The sequence below is a fragment of the Crassostrea angulata genome, chromosome 5 (genome assembly GCF_025612915.1).
Source record: "Crassostrea angulata isolate pt1a10 chromosome 5, ASM2561291v2, whole genome shotgun sequence".
Lineage (NCBI taxonomy): Eukaryota > Metazoa > Mollusca > Bivalvia > Ostreida > Ostreidae > Magallana > Magallana angulata.
In genome coordinates this window covers 39,533,197-39,553,603 of record NC_069115.1, presented here as the reverse complement: position 1 = coordinate 39,553,603, position 20,407 = coordinate 39,533,197, and the positions used below count along the sequence as shown (strand labels likewise).

Here is a 20,407-nt window from a genome sequence, read left to right as displayed (position 1 = left end):
GAAGCAAAACAATTACTTATGGATGATATTAATCTATCTTTTTGCATTACACTACAGTAGACAACGTTTATTTAAAATGTACGTTTCTCACACTATTGTCTCATACAGGACAAACCGATCTCACAACGGTGATAATGCGAGAAATCAAACAATATCTCTCATGTGGTGCCCAGAGTTGTTTGAATACAGATTCTAGGGAATCTATTAAGATTCAAATGATGTGTAGGATTTTTTTCATGGTTGTTTTATTTTTGGCTAAAAAATCTTTTTGCATTCCTTTGTTGCTCGATTTTTTTACTTATGGTTTAATGAAACATCCTCAACTACTAGTGTTATTTCCAATATACGTTCATAGGTTTCTTTTCAACAACGTACGTTGCGAGTTACTTGAGCGCTAACCGCTAGATTTACCAAAGACAGGGACCAGGATCGTTTAGGCTTGAGAGGAAATTATCCCTTACTTTAAGGTCTCACATGCTAGGTCTCAATGTATCCATCTGCATGATTTAAACAATAATATATTCTGTAACTCTTGTAGACATGCAAAATAGAATATAGATCGTATTGCACGTAGGTTAATAGAGGGGACGTGAGCTTGTTTTGTGTCTGTTATCTCGTATTTGATATCTTGTTTTACCATTAACCGTTATGAAATAAAAGAAAATCTCGCCTGTCCATATGAAACTGTGATTGCAGTGATAGCCGGGGCGTCGAATATTGACTGTACGTACACGTAACAGCCCAACACTGTTTTTATCATCTCTATAATCATCGAATCAATATCCACGCCTCCAGTTATACACGGTGTTAATTAAGATCGGGTGTTTGGTTTGGAAGGGGAAGGGGGGTGTTGTTGTATAACAAAATTAATGATGAAGCTATTTTGTAAGGAAACCATCTTCATTAATACATAATACATTAGTACCTGCAATCTTAGTACCTTAGTACCTGTAAATGCTTGGTGACAATTGCAGCTTGCTACGTGTTATATATATATATATATATATATATATATATATATATATATATATATATATATATATATATATATATATATATATATATATATATATATATATACACCTCCATGACTAAGCGTTTACATAAAATAGATTTGAACCTATAGAGGCGAGCAGTACTATGGCACTAATTGATGTTAGTATTTTACTCAACAGGCTATATACATGTATAATCATTGGGGGGAGTAAAAGCAAACATTTTAATTTTGAAAGTGGGGCAAAAGGACATATCCTTCTTTTATTTACACAACATTTTATAGAGACCAGCAGTAGAAAAAGTTTCAGTTGATAATAATAATAACCCTCTTGTCGGAATAAAAGGGATGAACGTACTAAAACAAGGGGTTGATTTTCTCGAGTTTTTCAAAGGCCAAAATTAAGGTGGCTGATTTTAAGAATGATATTGTGCCCATTTAATATTCAAGGCCTTCATTGGATTCTTTTTTCACAATTAACATATAGGCTGGACAAAATTCCTTGGTTTGCTTTGATTTTAACTTATATGGGTTTTTTTGTTTGGTAATTTTTTTTCATTTTTTTTTTTTTTGGTCAATTTTGTTTTCATTTGTTAATATATCTTATGATTACTTAAAATGACAAATATTTCACTAAAGACTGAAAATACATTTGTGTACTTTAAATTATATTATCAAATTTTAAAAAGGCATCTAAGAATTCTCTAGTCTACCTCGCAATTTCATTTTTTTTTTCATTATTTTGTTTGAAATCTCTGGTAAGTAGAACCATTTTAACAAGAGCTTGGACTTTGGGTAATTGTGACAAACTTCATTGTGACGTAGGCCTGTTTATTTCATTGCTAGCCACTCAGTCAATGCTCTTTGAAATATACAAGATTTGTCTGGCTTTTGAGCTAAAACTATGCAATCGGTGTATATATCACTTGAAACCAGCGTCATTTTCAACTTTTTTTGACACAAGAAATAGATAGTTACGTCCCTACTGAAAGTCCAAGGCCTTGTTAAAATGGTTCTAATTGTATATGCTTCAGAGGGCTAGGTGGTCGAGGCAATTTTTAAACACTATAAATTAATTTTCTTAAAAGAGGCTCTGTATAAGGATCTAAGGAAAATTTTTAAAAAAAATTGATCTGAAATATTTTAAATTTTTCTCTATTAAATAATAGTTTATTGCTACAAGAATCGTGTCTAATTTGAGTTCGGTGAATTGTTGATCACCGGGCCACCTTAAACTGTTCCAACTGGACTTAATGCATCTGTCAAACAATTGCCTATGAGTTATGGTGGTAATGGGCATCGATCTGTCAAAATAAATGTGGATTAAAGTACATCATAACTAAAATACTTTCACCGGTTTAGAATTTTCAAATTTTATAACATTTAGCCATGCATACGTTTTAAAAATTTTAGGAAAGGTAAAAGTTCTAAAACTTCAGCGGGATTCGAGCTCATGACTTACAGATTCATCGAACGAACCATCTACCGCGCTGCGCTACGCTTTTATAGTATTCTATTTCAGGAAAGAAAATTTTTATAGAGTTTCACATGATTTTATTGTTTATTTCGGTAAACAGTATGTCACAATATGGAAGCGTCCCATACCACCCTAAGCAAAGTACATGTGTGATATCAAGATATTTTAAAGTAGAAAGGAACATTGATACTTATTCTATCATCGGTTGGTTGGCCAAAATATATGAACGTTTCCCCCTAAATATGCTAAATATATAGCAGTTTACAAAATACAAGTCATTTCAAAAATGGAAGAAGACCTCGTGGGTGATTTGTTTCATCACCCAGCCTCGTTGACGTACATCGCTTAAACACAGTGTTCTTTTGTTCAAATTGTAGCTTAAGATCTCTAATAGTCATTTTGAAAAATTGGCTGCTTGCTGAGTTGATGTGATTTTTACGGGACAAATTGTCCCTGATGATCACCTATTATCAAAATAATCTTCAAATACATTGATTGTGACAGTTGAGAGATGAAATGCAAATTGATGTACAAGCTGATTACAGCTCACGATGGAAATGTGGAATTGAACTTTTTGGGGGCAATGCATCATTTCCAGTGTACTAATCGCCATTGATTAAGCATTGGCATCGGTGAATTTGTCCATGAATTAGATAGCACAAAATTTGCATAATTTGATTCTTAAGATAGCTCAATTCCACAACAGACCAAATAAAAAAAATCACAGACGCAAAGAAATTGCTTGCAAAAGAAAAAAATTATTTCTTCGGTCTTGATGTCAAGGAGATGGACGTGATGGAAATGTGAGAATGTCGTCTAACATATCAGCTAATAGTAACCTTAGCATCGGTGTTACCTCTTACAGATTACGCCAGGACAGTGACAATGGTGAAGAAGAGCTCAACAAGATACACTGGGAAGGCGGTGTGGTTATCAGTTTGGGAATACTGGGCGCTGTTGGGAATTTCATCTGCGTCATTGTACTGATTTGTATAACCAAGTGTAGAACCGTCTCCCTGGCGATATTCGGCCACCATTGCTTCCTAGACTTTTTGAAATCTTTGTACTGTTTTCCGTACGGATGGAACACCATTTTCGATCAGAGTGTTCCATTTTGTAGATTAGTCGGGTCGTCTTATGTTCTCATTACAACAACGTCTGCGTATAACCTTCTCGCTTTAGTCGTCAACGAGGAATATGCTGCATTTTCAACCAATCAGGAGGCCGGAGATTTGAGCTGCGTCATATTTGGAGTCGTATTCGTGTGGTTTACTAGTTTCCTTTTGAATTTAGGAGTTTCTCTAATACCTGCCAATACCTACTACATCGATGATGTTCATGCGTGCATGTTTGTGTACGGGAAGCCGGAGAGTTATGTGTTGCATATTTTATGGATTGGACTAGTGACTTGTGCGATCGTGTTATCTTTCAAAATATTCTATTGTTCCTACAGAAGAATATCATTTCTGGCAAAGCGATCAAAATGGGACGCTTTGCATAAATCGCTGAGTCAAGACATTCATTTCCATTCGGCTCTTGATCAAATCACCGATAACCAAGCTCATTATCAATTTCATTCCAGGCGAATTCTCGTCTATATTTCCTTGGTTACCTCCTTCGCGTTGTTTTGGTACCCACTTTTCTTGCTTACGATTGTCGATTACCAGTTCTCTGAACCCAAGGTTTTGTATAAGGCTTTGACCGTGTTTGCCTGGAGTCATCCTCTTCTAACCCCTGTCTTCTGCTTTCTAGTTGTTCGAGACCTCCGAAATCGGGAAAGATTGATTCGCGATTTATCTTCCAATCATTTTCATCTGAAAGCGAGGATGTCTCGTTTGAGACGTTATAAAATCACCGAGGAAGAATCGATTCGTGATTTCACAGTTGAAAACGATCATTTCAACGACCTAATCAATAGCAGCAATGAAATGGACGGAACGCCCTCAAACCTCGCAGAATCTCGACCTTTATGTTCGCAAAACTCGTCAGTCACAGATGCCGTTGGTCGAGAGAGGCGGATTCTGACAGTTTGATTAATCCTGTGTAATATCTTTGGCGCTTCAAACAATTCTGTACATAATAAAAATATTTTAACTTGTTCTACGTTTGAAGCAGAATCATCGAAATATCAAGACGAGATAAGGGGTTAAAATGTGACAAATGGTTAGATATAGGAGAAATAGCCGGTAGTCATATCATTAGCTGATTAATCATATTATTCCGACATAATATGTATATCCGCTCACGAGCGATAGGTGATGTATTCATTGAATCCTTTCTATATGTTAGGTAAAATTGTGGGCTAAGATTGTAGGCATCCCTTCAGAGCTCAGTACTAACAACTGGTCTTTATTTAATGTTGCTTTATGTATATCTGTGTTCATCCAAAAATAGACAGTTAATTAATTTTTTATCCAACTAACATCTTTTGATCAGCCTTTGATCATGTTCAATAAAACATCTGAACACCTAAACTACACTTAATGAAATGGGATGCATTACTGTGCGTACTGTGATTGTAAAAAAAAATCGATACGTCCCTTGTTGTATCATCGGGCGTTAATTTAATTACAGGATAGGATCCCATGATCGAGTGTACTTAACGCAGTTTTCTTGAAAATATATTTTCTATTACTAGTATTGGGATTTTAATCTCTTCGCTTCATTTACAAAACTTAGTGTTCATCTCTGTTACGATCTTTTTGTGTTTTAAAATTTGCCTTCACTCAATGCGAAACTTTAATTAACCAGACGCTGGTCATGCGTAGATCCAGAAAAAAAAATTCCCGGGACAGGGGGAGGGGGGTTCGAGGGACACTAAAGTTTGCCGGGGGGAGAAGGGTCCGAGGCTTATTTTTGGTAATTTTACTATGAAAATTTAAAGAAATTTAAATTTTCCAATTGCCCCCTTCTACATGGATCTGCGCCTGCTGGCAATAAACTTCTTTTATGTTGAAAAGTATCACTGTTATTCATGAATTTATGTGTTCATTATTGCTATAAACTAATTTATCGCAGGAGGGTGTTTCATATAGACAAAATACGATATCAGGTTTTTTTATTACACAAAAAAAACGTGTTCAATTGTCACTACATCATTCATGAACTTTTATGTAAGCTAATAGATATTCATGTCCCTTTTCATATGACATAGTTGATGCATGCGAGCACAACCTGTGCTTAAATCAATACGATTAATTGTGTCTATATCGTCAACTCGTGTGGTTTTAATTAAGTATAGTTCTGTAATAAAGCAGCAACTTTTCCGCTATGTTACAAAACTGGTGTCTTGTTGCTGCTTTTGACTGAGAGTCCGCACATACATACCAATTATGAATAAAAAAAAACAAATTTTATAACGATTGCGTATTTGAACTGCATGGCCTGCCACTGCCATTGTCATTCTGTAAGGAGACGTCATTGCGCTTCATATCAGATGCAGGGTTTGTTCTTGTGAAACTAGCATCTGGTCAATTATACGTACCTTTTGACAAAGCAAGAACCTTCATCGCTAAACGATCGAACTTGTTGTTTCGTAATCGTTCTTTGACCACAACTAAGATCACGTGCATTCCGTTTAACCTGTTGATTTAATGTCACATCGTTTATATAAAGCTCTGAGAGAGAGTTGACTAGTTAGCAAATATTCCTAAATTGTCAGCATAAATGTTGGAGGTTTCAACATTATCTTAAATAAACATTTTCAACATCAACCTTATGTAATTTCCGCTAGTGGAAAAAGATTTTAAAATCTTAAAAATCCAGTTTGAACAATCTCAACATTAATAATGGCAATTGTAATATCAAAGTTGGCATAAATAGGTCGATACATTTGACAATCAATTTTTGGTTGACCATTGCGAACACCATATAATGAAGCATTTTTAAGCCTTAAAAAAAAAATTCAAAAATTTCAGCTCAAATCGTGAATTTAAAAAATGTTTATAGATTTAATTTTTAAAAAAAAATTCAGTTAATTGACATACTGGTATCCAAGGTATGCAAGATATTCACTAATGGCCGCTTATCATACCTGTAATTATTTTGTTTCCCAGTTTTGTATCGATTTTAGACCTTTCTAATCAAGCCATCTTTCTCTGGAAAAATGACCACGAGACTTGCATGTATACTACATGTATATAATTCAGTAGCTCGTTATCTTCGCCTAGCTTCCCAAGATCTGACTCTGAACATGTACAATGTAGTTAGTTTTTGCCTGGTGAAGAAATCTTACCTATTTTATATTTATTCTTCCTAATCTCATACATGTCACTGGCGTCGGAAGCAAATTGAAAGTGCGGGGGTTAGACTAATCCTCAGAGATATTGAGGAAAAAAACCTAATTTCCAAAATCATGGAAATCCTAATCCGTGGGGGGGGGGGGGGGGGGGGGGGGGGGGGGGGGGGGGGGGGTATACCTATACTTCCAAAAAAAAATCTTACCTACCAAATTTAGGGCTAGTATGCCTATCACTCCAACTGCTCAATCTTTCAAGGTAAATTTAGGAACAATTATCTTTGCTGCGAGAAAAAGGGGGGGGGGCTGAACCCTCTATGATGCTATGTCCCTGATGGTTAGGTCTAACTTTGCAACTAACTAAGCCCCCCCCCCCATCCCCCCGGTTCCGACGCCTATGCATGTAGTACTGGCGGAATTTCTGGGATTTTTTTTTCAGGGGGGGGGGGGGTGGGGTCTGTATAATCTGAAGTATTTGCAAGTGTGGCTAGTTTCAACAATTTCACTGTTTACGTATTCAATAGAAATTGACCATTCTGACAGATATGTGTATCATTACCCACTAACATGTATATATGCATGTTGCCATATGCCTCATCTCTGCATCTTCATAGAATATGTCTATAATCATTGTGACGCACGTAAAACTCATCTGTGTTTATGAGTCACGGATAGTTATATAAATACTTTGTGTAAATTTAGTCGGTCTCCGGTCAGTAGCATAGAAAACATTTTTAAGAAAAGTTTGGAAGATGACTTTGGTTCTAATAAAAAATTAACAGCAGGCGTGGATCCTCTTTTCCCGGGAGCGTAATTTTTTTCTGGTATAACACCGTAACCCCCCCCCCCCCCACCTCCCCTCGATCCGTGTACGAACGGAGCTTTGATTTTTAAAAGGTGCATACCACATGCATAGTATATAGAACAATATAGAATTAAATTTTCACTGATCCAAATAAGGTAACGTGTTAAGCATGTTAAAAAAGCTATTATTTGAGATTTAAGAAAATCAATGTAAATATCGCAATTTTTCATAACAATCAAATGGTCAATTATCCGGTTCCAAATTAATTAAACTACGGTTTTACAATTAAATATTTCATTATCCCGTTTAAATCTCAATTTGTACATGTAGTTGCTAATAGCTATATTCGAAGTATTTTATGAACGACTTAATGTAATGTTGAATACGAAAACAACGAAGTAGCTTTTTTCCTGTTGCTAATCAAAACAAGATGGTGGGAAAAGCAAGTGCGTTGGAAGTTAAAACGTTTTAAGGTAAATTTGCCATCTTAATTCTCAAATAGTGAGTGTTTGTTATTTCAACATATATAGAGATATCAATTAAAGACAACCATAAGTCTTCTTCAGTAAGACTTTAACATATAGATAACTAAAATCGGAAATATACTCTCTTGTAAATTATAACATTCATAACCTAGCATAAATGATTTGCTGCAATTCGTCCGCGACTATACACCTGATGATGGAATGAGAATTAAAGTAATTTCTTTAACAGTTCTTATTTGTATTCTATGCTTCAGAAAATAAATTTGTCAATCGTCTATAAGGAGAAAAAAGCACATCATGGGTAAAAAGAAAGGAAAAAAGGGAGGAGGGAAGAAAGGAAAAAAAGGAGGAAAGAAGAGCAAAGAACCTCAGATGACAGCTAAGGAGGCGATATTAGGCTATCAGTATGTACAATGTTGTTTTTAAAGGGACTTTATTTGCACCTAATTATTTGCCCGTGAAGAAATATGAGGAGTGAGCACAATTTAGGCCTACACAAATTCATGTTGATTATGCATTACATTTTGCTAAACTTTTTGATACTTTCTGAATACGTTGAGGTTCAAACCATATGCATTCACTAGCACCCACCAGCTTTTGGTTATATGAGTGTCAATGAAATCTCTTTGAACCCTTTAACGAGATCTTTGTTATTGATTCATCTGGTATTGTTGACTAGTTAACTTTTGGAGGCATCTAATGTGGATTTTGTAAAAAAAAATTATAGATATTTAATTTTCATAGACAATGGCTGAAATTCCATACTTTGTTGAACGTTGTATATTTCATGGATCCTCTCGATAAACAATAAAATCCACAAAAATCAGTGCTCCTTTTTTAATAATGATAAACTAATTATGGTTTGGGTTTGGGTTTTTTCCCCCACAGAATTGGAATCATAGAAAAGAAACTGGAAGATGTAATGTATGAAACAAGAGGATGGGAAGAGAAAAACAAGAAGCTCACAGACCGGGTAAGTAACCAAACACATGAGAGTTGAACCACCTGAGGTTGTGTGTTAATTGTGATGTAATTTTCATCAGAAACTTTTTACAATAAAGTGTAAATAGCACATGACTGAATGAAATATTGAATAAACTTAGCTAATATCCACATACATTTGTAAAGTACTCATTTTGTACTTGACATGGACTTTTTTAAAATTAAAGTGAGTTTACTTTCTGATTATAAAAATACCAAAGGCAAAAATGTTTCCATTTGTTTGATGCATCTAGTGCATTAAGTATTGTTTGGTTTAAAAATGGTTTATGAAAAATAAACAAGTTTTGTTTACATATATTTTTGGTCTAGAATACTACCTTACTTGATGAGCAAGAAGTCTTGATAAAACATTTATTGGAACAAGCAAAAATCGCAGACCAGTACTTTTCAGAGGAGGAAATCAAGCGCAGAGAAGATGTAATTTTGTGCATGAAAGACAAGTGGGATAGACAGAGAGAGCTAGAAAGAGAGATAGAAGGTAAAGGAATTGACTTAATGCTTTGAAGTTTGTCTTCATCTGGCAATATTGTGTACCAAATGGATTTTTTTTATATTCACTATGTTTAATATTTGTCTTTTGAATCCAACGGTAATAATCACATGCAGATTAATATTCCCAGAGAGAGTCACAATTCAATGTTCATGTCTTTCTTCTTTTTTTTGTGAATATACATTCAGGGTCAACAAAAACAATCCACGTTGATTGTTTTAAATCCTCCATGCAGTAGATAAGTTCTACTAGCTAGATTTGTTTAATTACAATGTGCATTTATATACAAACTGGTAACTAAGCACTCCATCTCAAATTCACTTGGTAAATATACCGGTAAGTATTTTGGTAATTAATGTATCAATAATCATCCAGGTAAAAATAATTCAGATGTTCAAATTAATTCAAAGTTTGATTAATTTATAGGGGTAAAGAAACAGATTGCTTCAGTTGAGGAGGAAATAAGACTTGTTCAGAAAGAAGTGGATTACTGCAAGAATTACCGCGATGTGGAGCAACACAAAAACAAGAAAAGGATAAACCTTCTAGAAGCTGACATTGAAGATATGGAAGCAAGTTTTCAGGAAATGAAAAGTAAGTGCATTACAATATCACAAAAGGGTAGAAATTAATTTACAGTACATGTTACAATAAATAACTGCTTCCTTTCCTCTTCATGCATGCCCAATAGGAAGCTTAATTGAGGCCTTGGTAGGCCAGTAGTAATTGAGAAATTTCAAGTTAACTCACAAAAGAAATAATCAGAAAGTATACGTACACCAGGTAACATGGTAAAAATGAAATGAAGCTTAGTTTCCAGGATGTAGAAAAGGTCAAAATACATAAAAAGTAAAAAAAATATGGTAAGGATTTTCAGCTCTCCTCAAAATATAATCATGGTACGGTATAAATAGGTACTTTAAACCTAGTATTATTAATCTTTTTTAAAACAAAAATGGAAATGGAAAGGAATATGTGAAATTGATATCATGTCAGCTTAATTTAATACTGATTTCTGTTGCTGAAATGGACATGACCTGCCAATTTCACAGTTAATGCTGGTTTTTGTATAAATATATTAATTAATTTACTTTCAGCTCATTTAGAGAGGTCAAACGAGAGGTCAAAGAATGAGATTTCCTCCAGGACAGAGAACATGTTGGATAAACAGAAAGATCTTGCCACTCAGGTACTTATAGTTAGATATTTGCTCTTAGAATGTATTCATAATAATTATTTAAGCCAGAATCTGTTCTTCGAATCTGGAATGTATCCAATTTAGGCCAAAAAACTAAATTTTATGATAAGTTTCCTTAGGCCTGAAATTTCTTGAAAATATATTTGTTGCCACAGGCAGAGTTGCAAAGTTAAGGGAAACAATTCAATTTTTATATGGTAACTTTTTATTAATTTATTCCCCTTTGATAAAAATTAATCAATGCTGCAAAGCCTGAGAAACATTCACTGTCATTGTCCTATTCTTTCAAGGGAGATAACTCAGTGAATTATAAAATATTTAAGATTGCATAGATATGGCTAAAATGATCAGATTTTGACTGTCATCAGATGAAAATAAATAATTGAAAATCAAAGACACTAATCAAGAAATTCATTACATGCAATACAGTGGCATCACATTATCTATAGGTATAATATAATTTGTGCAATATCCTTTGATTTCAGAAAGCCATATCAAAACTAGATAAATACAGTCAGAGGGAGGTATTGGATAATGAGTGGCTGACGAGAGAGGTAATTCTTATATAGTCTAAATAAATTAATGCTGTATATGTACAGTACCGATCAGACCCAACCTAACACAGGAGTAATTTAAACCCCAACTAAACCCCGGTTTACTTTTGGGGTTTACTTTGGGTTTACTCTGGGTTTACTTTTTGAAAATTTGGGTCCACTCGGGGTTTACTTTGGGTTTACTCGGGGTTTACTTTGGATTTACCTGGAAATTGATTTTGAGGTCATAACTGTACACACTGAAGTGTGAAGCAGATCGTCTTTTATCTTAGCATCCTACTGCCTGTTATTCCTGCCCCTTGTATATTCCGAATACACAGTTAATTACCATAGCGTCTGTGTCCACTCTTGGTTTACTTTGGGTTTAATCTGGGTCCACTCTAGTAAACCCGGAGTACACCCAGAAAGTAAACCCAGGGTTTAGTTGGGGTTTACTTTCTGTTAGGTTGGGTCTGATCGGTACTGTACATGTTAACAAACAGATAAAATTTGGAATAAAGTGTGTTATTTTTTTACATATGCAAATGTTGTATAATATGAAGGTTTTTCATTGTAATTTTACCAATCATTATTAACAACTCTTTTTTATATTTGCATGAATCTCTTAGTTCTTATATTCAATGAATTATGATTATATTATATACATATTATGAATTATGAAACATGTTCATTTGGTATTGTTTTTACTCTAGGTGAATTTGCATAGAAAAGACACAGAGGCCCTCAGAGAAAAAGTTGAAGGATTAGAGAAAGGAAATCTGGAAATCATGGCTGAATTGTTTGAATGTAAAATAGAGGACCTTAAAATTTCAAGGTACAGAAATCAAAGAACTAAAAGTACTGTTCAATCAGCACTATGTTACATTGTGACATGGTCTAAAAGGATTACCATGTTGATGATAATATGAAGAGAAAAATATTCATGATACAAATTTACATTTCGTGCTATACACAAGCTGGTACATGTACATATTTATCATGTGGAAATTTTATGTGAAATGTATGCGAAAGCTCTTTTCACATTGAAGTTCATGTGAGGAACAATTAATTATGCTATGTGTAAGTGTTTAAAACAAGTAGTCCATGTTATATTCACAATACAACATGGTCTTGTCTTTTATACTAAATTTCCATTGCAAGTGCAATATTTCTTTAACCGAGCATGTCTTTATTCACAGTAGAGCATATATTCACATCAGAGTGATGGTATTACTAGTCAAGAGAGCATTGGCTTGATTGACTTCTTGTTATAAGTATATAATCAATAGCATATACCGGTATATATAGACATTTCTGGGAATATTTTTTAAATGGTTATAAATTTTTCATGGTCATAATTCCTGCTGCATGGCTGCAAGGAACGTACCAGTCAAGGTAAACTGTTTTCTCAAGAAAGTTGTCTGAAAGAAAAAAAAACCAGGACCATTATGGCTTTGAAATTGGTCATCATCGGTTTTTAAAGTTCACTCACTTCGCCAGAGAGCCCCAATGTGACAAAGTGTTTCAATTAAGTCAATTAAGCCGAAACAATGACTGCAGTAAAACCATTGCCTTTAGAAAATCAATTTCTCTAATGATATGAAGAATCAGGATTCAGATAGATTTTAGGGTTAGTTGGTCTAATAATGTGACAACTGGGAATTGTAACATAAAATTGCTATTTCCAGTATGTTGCTGTAATGATTTCATTGGGAATTATTTCTTTACAACTCTGTCTAACAACCTCCTCAGAGATATTGAATTTCTATACAGTCAGAGGTCAATAACATTATCGGCAAATGTTTATAAATCCTGTAGTTGAAATTTTAAGAGGTAAAGAACACTTCCAGTAGATAATAATCTGTATTTGGAATTATCAACAATAAAATAAAATAGCTGTTAGTTTCTACAATCTTGTTGTCTTATTTTACAATGCATTGGGCAATAAGTGTCAGCTTATCATCTCTGTACGTTTTGAGTTCAAAACCAATCATAATAAAGTTTTATAATTTTTATCTTTTTACTTAGAATTTCTTAATTGCATAAATGCAGCATTTCATTGTCAAAAACTGTTTAATTTGAAAATTTTAAAACTATATATGAATATGATGATCAAACTCCCATCCACATTGAAATCTCAGAGTGACATCCCACCCATCTTAAATCTTTTCAAATTTAATTAGTTTTTTTATTTGTACAGTGCACTAATATTCTGTAGCATTCCTATTATTTCATTGTATTGTTTCTCTCATCATAATTCAATCAAATTTTGTTTTCCACAGAAAATTCTTCTTGACACAGTTTGAAGAAAATGAGAATTTGGAGGAGACGGGGGTTCTAGAGATGGACCTGGGAAACCTGTCAATCAACGATAGGACCGCCTCCAAACAGATGGTTCTTTATGACAGTGGTGACGGTGATGGGGCGGTCTATAAACCTGTTGGTAAGAGATGCTGCTGCTTTATAATGTGGTTTCAACAATATTTGTTGAATACCAATTTTCGTGGATTTCGTTGTTAATTTTAAGTTGATCCACGAAATTAAATGTTCATTGAAGTTCAATTTCAACTAACATTTAATTTGCATTGATAGGATCATATTGGCCACGAAATTACGTATCCTTGAAAGTGTGGTTTTTAGAAAATCCACGAAAATTGATACCGACGAAAATTATTGAAACCACAGAAATCACGGGCTGATGATTTCTTTTTTGGAGGGAGGGGAGATAATTTACGAGAATGTGTCGATTCCCAGTTCATCATCCACATCCAAATTTTGATTGGATTTTACAATTTTGTCATGTGTTATAGACTGAGTAGCTGTTCTTATATATTAAATAAAATCAAAAATGAAGAGGGGGATGTAGTATCCATACTGCGGATGTCTGTATTTACTATTTAAAGCTTCATATCTTTGATTGATAAACAGGTTCAAAGGGACAAAGCTGAAATGAATCACTGAATGTGTCAGAGTTTAAAAGTATAGTGAACATATCCAGTTCTGATCCTCATCAAAATCTTAATTACTGCATTGTATTCCAAAGCACATGCATGATGACAAAAAGTGTTTAATAAGATATTTTCGACATTTTACAACACATAAACAGTCACTATTATCATATCCAAATAATAACTAAAGATTAAAATATGATCGCGAAGCCTCCAGAACAAAGACTGAAATATAACAAATATTACACTTTATGATTTTATTACTTTATTTAAAGTAGTCCGAGTATCGCACTACGTCATAATACGGATTTTACAATATTGGTTCGACTTTTACAAAGGGTTTTTGATACCCGGTATTGATTTTGCTCTACATCGCTGTTGTAAACAATGGCAATAATAAGCAATTAGAACGGTAATATATGTATTCTATGAGAGATAGAAATGATTAATGTTGAGAAACTCGATTCTGTTAAAGTAAAATGAAAAACGAAGATTCTGATTAACCAGGATCTCAGGTAGGCTTATGTTCTCTTTGTTTTGACCCCCCCCCCCCCGAATTTTTCTTTTTCTTTTACTAAAACCGGTTTAAATTTAGAGACAGAAGCTATTTTGAATTTAATCAATAGTCAATTAATTAATGTTTAAATGATATCTAACATTGTTGACAGATCTAGGCAGAAAACTGTAGCAAAATGTGATTTTTACGGCTTTTTCGTCAGGGTCTACTTGGTTTAGAGCTTATAGCGTGAAAAGTAATCCGTCAACACATAATTTATTTTATCAAATCGTTTTTCTAAGATGTCAATCTATAGAATAAACACCATGAATTTAAGTTTGAGTCCATAAAATAGTAAAAAAATTACCAAACGCGATACTAGCATTGCATTTTTTGTATTCTATTTTGATCATTCAGGTCCATTAAGCGTACTTACTTACACAATTTTGCGCAAAATTATTGATGAGATATGGCTTAAATAAATATTTATACTCTATTTTGTATGTTCAGTTCTAATTTTCCAAAAATTGGTAATTATTTTAAGGAAAAACGGACGTCTGGCAAATTTCATAATTGTCAATAATTTTCGCAAGGGGGTACACCCGTCTGAGAGGTGATAACAAACAAACTAGCATGTAAACAAACATATTTTCTTTTGTATATGTATTGCTAGAATGTATATTTATCATTTAAAGCTAAGGTTTTAATGATTGAGCCCATTTAGTACCGAGTATAGGACTACCTTAATAGTAATCCACTATACAGCATCATTCAGAGAAGCTGGACATTCATGACAGTACATGTATGTAAATATTTTAGTGCGACCTAAAAGTGCCACCCAGAGGGCAGTGGAAGAGAAGGTGTTTTCTTTAGCGAGGGGTATGACAGTGGAATCTGATGAAGACAGTGACAATGGTGAGACCTTGAATAAACATGAAAATAAAAATGATCTATTGTAGATTCCTCAAATCCTAATCATACACAAGGAATTAATATCCCAATGAAATCGCAAGAAGCATGGACCCGGAATTTAAAATCTCGTTTTATTTTTCTGACAGTTATGAACTATATGTCTATTAAGTAATACTAAAGGTTTGGCTTTCACGATTTTATATTATTCTCACTGTGGAATTGCAGAAATAAGTACTAGGCAGCGTAAAATAAGAAATCTACAGTAATTACGTAAAATTTAGCTGTGGCATTGATTTTTTCAGGGAGCATATAATCTTCTTTTTCGATGAGAACAGCATATAATTATTTTCTTTTTTGGTGTTTTTTGTAGTGAGCGATGACACTGAATTACTCGATAATATGTTTTTTGAAGAAGAAGACTGGAATGTAAGTTCACTTGATTAAAAAAGATCTCGTTTTAACATGCGATTTTAAAATAACATTCAATAAATTTTAAACATCTTCTAAACTGTAATACATTATATACATGATATACCGGTAGAGAAAACAGTTCTTAGTCAACATCTTACCTTTTTCCTTAGGACTATTTACAACTCGGAAAAGTGGAGTTAAAACTTCTGAACGTTACTGGACAGCAAATGCCAATTCATGTTCCGATCCAACCCTCAGAGGCGGAAATCCAGGCCAAACAGTGTAATCCGGATACCTGGCCGGTCACTCAACCCATGCTCAAGCAGGCCGCGAGCTCCTGAGTCAGAGATCTCCTAATATTGAGACTCATGATAATATCCAGCCATGTGTTTTTGGCTTATATATAAATACATGCAATGGGACAACTGCATTCACCATAATTATGAATTTGTGATGTGAACTTCTTTTTAAAAAGAATTTTGATGTGCTATGGCTATATATGTCATCCATTTTTTCTGATCTTCGGATGATTTGACAAATACATGTATAATCTTCTTGATGAAAGAGTTAAAAAAAACAATTTCTACTTCAATTCTGCAGATATTTTTTTTATGTGCAGTGTACAGATGTGACATATATTGACTGAAGCATAATGGACTCGAGACTTCTGTTTGTGTAATACTAAGATTGTGAATACAATTGTGTGTATCAAGCTGTTATACATTGTTATCTAATAAAGAATATCATAAACAGCTTGCTCATTTATGCATAAATAGATGATAGGTAAATAAATGGACAGTATCTTGCTGTATCAAATGTATGAGCATTGATAGCATAGTATGATTATGTAGATAACAAAAAGATATACAATACAATGCATTGATCTTGCATTTGTTGACACATTTTTCCAGAAACATGTAGAGGCAAATTTGTAAGCACTGATATATCTAAAGATAAGTAACTCACTAAAGTGGTTAATTATGTAATGATCATTTTTCTACTGGCACTTGCATGTACATGTCCTGGAATAATGCACCTTGTGTACCAGGTAATACTCGAGGTTTCAAAGCAATAAAGTACTGTAGATTGCTTATTCTACACAAGCACTTAATTCTGCGATTCAGCCAATTTGCATCAAATCACAGGAATATGAAATCACTTATAATGGGGGATTTTAATAATAGTTTCATTAAGTTCATACCTGTCAAAAAAATGAACATGAGATTCTAAAATCCGCAAGATTTGCTATTTGCAATTATTCATGGACATTAGTTTCTAACATTTAATTAAAAAATAGGGATCTGCAGTAACTTTTAATTTTTTGATAAAGAAAGATAACACTGTCTGAGGTAACTAAGAAATGTTTATTATGAGTCTGATGATGAGAATTATGATGATCTTAATGAAAGTTTTCCTTCACATACATATGAATAACATTGCGGTGCTTTATTTATACAGAATAATTTGAGATAACTGTACCTCTCAACACTTTGATTTAGAATATATTCAAATGGAATAAAATGTACATAATATTTTTAAGTAAACATTACAAGAACAATATGACACCAAAGAGGTGTATTACCTACAAAATCAATTACCATAACCTCTGTAATGAGGTTATGAAACGAACTGTTCACACATACATCATGAAGCGTTTATGGTAAAGGATTTACCAATAGTTCAAAGTCTTGCCTTCAGACTCTCATGATTTAACTTTTCACAACTTTTGCATTAATTTACTGGTTGTTCTCAATGCTCTAACCTCCAAACTATGCACTAGTACTTCTTTAAAGTCTTTCGGATAAGTGCCATTCTCTATAAGAAAATAAACATGGTGTCAATTTGATGACTTGCACTGGATACAATAATGACGGAATTAAGAAAATATCTTAAGTATTCTTTCAAGTAAAATGTCTTTTAATTTATTACCAAATGAATGTGACTATGAAAATTGTAAATACCATACAAGTACATATGTACTTTATCAGCTAAACCCAAGCATGAAAATATCCATACAAGCATGTACGATAAATGTTCTTGTACATGTAATTGGCATGTTACACATATTATAAATGAATGAAAAAATTAGTTTCTAATACATTATCAAAAACTTTTGGAATATTTTATAAAGGCTAAAAAAAAACATTCTCACAGACGTTTTCATAAAAACTCATAGATTTATGCAATAACACAGGTTATTTTCTGAGATTGACTGTGATAACTGAACAATACAATATGTGACTGATATCAACACCCACCTGTTTATGAGCCTCTGTGGCTGAGGCCTTCTTGTAAGGCTTCAGATCATCCATTCCAAATCCAGGAATCCACATGTTCCAGTTACGCTCTACAGAAAACAATTCAAATTCAAGCTGATAAATGCTAATATTTCCTATCTATGCAAAATTTAATTAATTCTTTTCAGATGTTTTTGACACAATCAGTCAACAGTGTTTAAAGATGAATATTTCAAAGAGAAAATTCAGTCTGAGGAGAGATACCTAAATGAAGTTGAACATCCTTGACCTCCAGTGTACTGGACTTCCTATGTTTGGCAATTTGACAAGCAGAGGTCACAATACTGTCTATGAAGTCATCAGCTATATTGAGCAAAGCCTACAAAAATAAAGATAACTTGATAGACTTTTTTTTACTTTTGATGCCAGCAGTAAGACTTCTTATAGATAATGCCAACAGATAATCAAAGGGACAATCTGAATGAGTTGTACCCAAAAAATTATGAAAAGAAGGGATTTCCTTATGAGATTTCTACTAGTCTACAACTTTTCTATAAGTCGACAAAGTCTTGATTGAAATCTGTTGTTAAGTATTTTATGACTTTTCAAATTTTGATATAAATTGTACTGCTTTTAATTATGATCAAATATTGCTAATTAGGTTTGTGTTTAAAAACTGAACTTCATCTATTTCATAAACAATTGACACACAAGATCTTCAATTATATTAATAGCTCTCCTTGGCACTGATGTTAGTGCAAGTAGGTCACTGATGTGGGAGGAAGCTGGCGTTTATAGAGAAAACCAATGTGTCCAAGTGGGTGACTACCATAGTAACCATACCCTTTCACTTACAACCACTTTTAATCATGGGGATCGCACTTGGGTCCCAGCAGTGAGAAGCGAGTGAATTGTCCACTTGAGCACCCAAGTTAGGTTTTTTTCTGACTCTATACTAAATATGTTGGGTTGTTAAAATCCGGTAAAGCAAAGTGTTTTGATCTGTTGAGGAGCCCAATGTTTTGTTTTCATATAATAAATAAATTCAATACAAGATTTTCCATACTCCACATTGCCATTCATGATTTTTTTTTTTTACTGACCTTATACAGAACCAAACACTGCAATCATGTAGGTCATTCTATTTCAATGCAAAACAACTGAGATTGTTAAAAAAAAGTAATATTCTGATCATTCAGTGTCATTGCTTTCTTTAGTTAGGGGAGTATGGTAATAGATTAATCAATTACATAAGGAAATTAATAAATCATGTGGGGTAATTAATTAATTACCTCTTCAACATCCTCATCCAGCTGCTCCATGGGGTCGATTTCCTTCACCAGCTCCTGAAGGCGCCGCTTGTCCAGGACCTTGGTCTCGGCCTGCGAGGGGGTCCCAGGAATTGTGGCCGGGATCTGCTGCCTGACCCCCATCGGCTGCTGAATAGCAATTGGCTGAACTGCAGTGGCTCCTAACATTTGTGACCCATCTGGCAGTTTGCCTACTGCTGGATTCATGGCCTGTTTTGAAATCATTCATAGTTATGCTTATAATTACACAGCATAAAACTTTACATATTTGTGCAGTGACAGTTACAATTGTATCACTATAGTCATAATTATTTTTAAAAACTTTTACAATCTGAGAAGCTGTGTTTGCATCTTTTTTTTAATTACATGTATCAGTTTTCAATATAGTTATAATTAACGAGAGTTTACCGTTGAACTAAGGTACCTTAGTCAATTTCCGACAACTTTGTATAGAGCAGTAGGATGAAAATGTGAAGAAGTGTGTTCTTAGGTTCCCATTCAACTAATTGTCTTTAGTTTTAATATTGTACTCTGGAAATAATTAACAAACAACCTGAAAAAAAATAGGAAAAATTCTTCATGCAATGACTTCTATGTCCTTCTGACAAAAAAGAAGAAAAAGTGTCGTTCTCATCTCGTTTTTCTTACTTCGTAATCGAAAAAGAAATGTGATTGTTTTACCAACCTTACCTTCAGGTGAGATATTTTCAATAATCTCGGTCTATTATACGCTTTCATAAAATTATTTTTAAAACCATTAATCCCGGAAAAAAAATAAAATATTTCATTGAAAAATATTTAATCCATCAAACGTGTTCAAGACTTTGTACCTTTATAATTGATTTGTAGTAGTATTTTAATTCCAAAGTACT

The 20,407-nt window shown here is 33.6% G+C and overlaps 3 protein-coding genes across 6 annotated transcripts; 2 read left to right on the top strand and 1 right to left on the bottom strand.

Moving 5' to 3' along the window:
* Positions 1–3,256: 3,256 nt before the first annotated feature.
* Positions 3,257–5,882, top strand: LOC128185687 (uncharacterized). The gene has a single exon (XM_052855314.1). It carries the CDS (start codon positions 3,281–3,283, stop codon positions 4,502–4,504), a length of 1,224 nt encoding a protein of 407 aa, XP_052711274.1. The 5' UTR covers positions 3,257–3,280; the 3' UTR covers positions 4,505–5,882.
* Positions 5,883–7,878: 1,996 nt separating this feature from the next.
* Positions 7,879–16,741, top strand: LOC128186118 (coiled-coil domain-containing protein 83-like). Its single transcript, XM_052855851.1, has 12 exons — positions 7,879–7,986; positions 8,253–8,402; positions 8,887–8,971; positions 9,310–9,478; positions 9,917–10,084; positions 10,588–10,679; positions 11,174–11,242; positions 11,935–12,056; positions 13,504–13,664; positions 15,485–15,580; positions 15,948–16,003; positions 16,159–16,741. The coding sequence occupies exons 2-12, from the start codon at positions 8,296–8,298 to the stop codon at positions 16,327–16,329; spliced, it is 1,296 nt and encodes a 431-aa protein (XP_052711811.1). The 5' UTR covers positions 7,879–7,986; positions 8,253–8,295; the 3' UTR covers positions 16,330–16,741.
* Positions 16,742–17,333: 592 nt separating this feature from the next.
* Positions 17,334–20,249, bottom strand: LOC128185080 (transcription initiation factor TFIID subunit 12-like). 4 transcript variants are annotated; one of them, XM_052854758.1, is made up of 6 exons: positions 20,226–20,249; positions 19,944–20,088; positions 19,518–19,745; positions 18,490–18,604; positions 18,247–18,335; positions 17,334–17,803 (listed from the first exon to the last, which is right to left on the bottom strand). In XM_052854758.1, the coding sequence occupies exons 3-6, from the start codon at positions 19,740–19,742 to the stop codon at positions 17,765–17,767; spliced, it is 468 nt and encodes a 155-aa protein (XP_052710718.1). In that variant the 5' UTR covers positions 19,743–19,745; positions 19,944–20,088; positions 20,226–20,249; the 3' UTR covers positions 17,334–17,764. The 4 variants fall into 4 exon arrangements, with proteins under 4 accessions (XP_052710718.1, XP_052710716.1, XP_052710717.1 ...); XM_052854756.1 differs by having other exon boundaries at positions 19,960–20,088; positions 20,226–20,248; XM_052854757.1 differs by having other exon boundaries at positions 19,960–20,088; positions 20,221–20,239.
* Between the last annotated feature and the right edge of the window lie 158 nt (positions 20,250–20,407).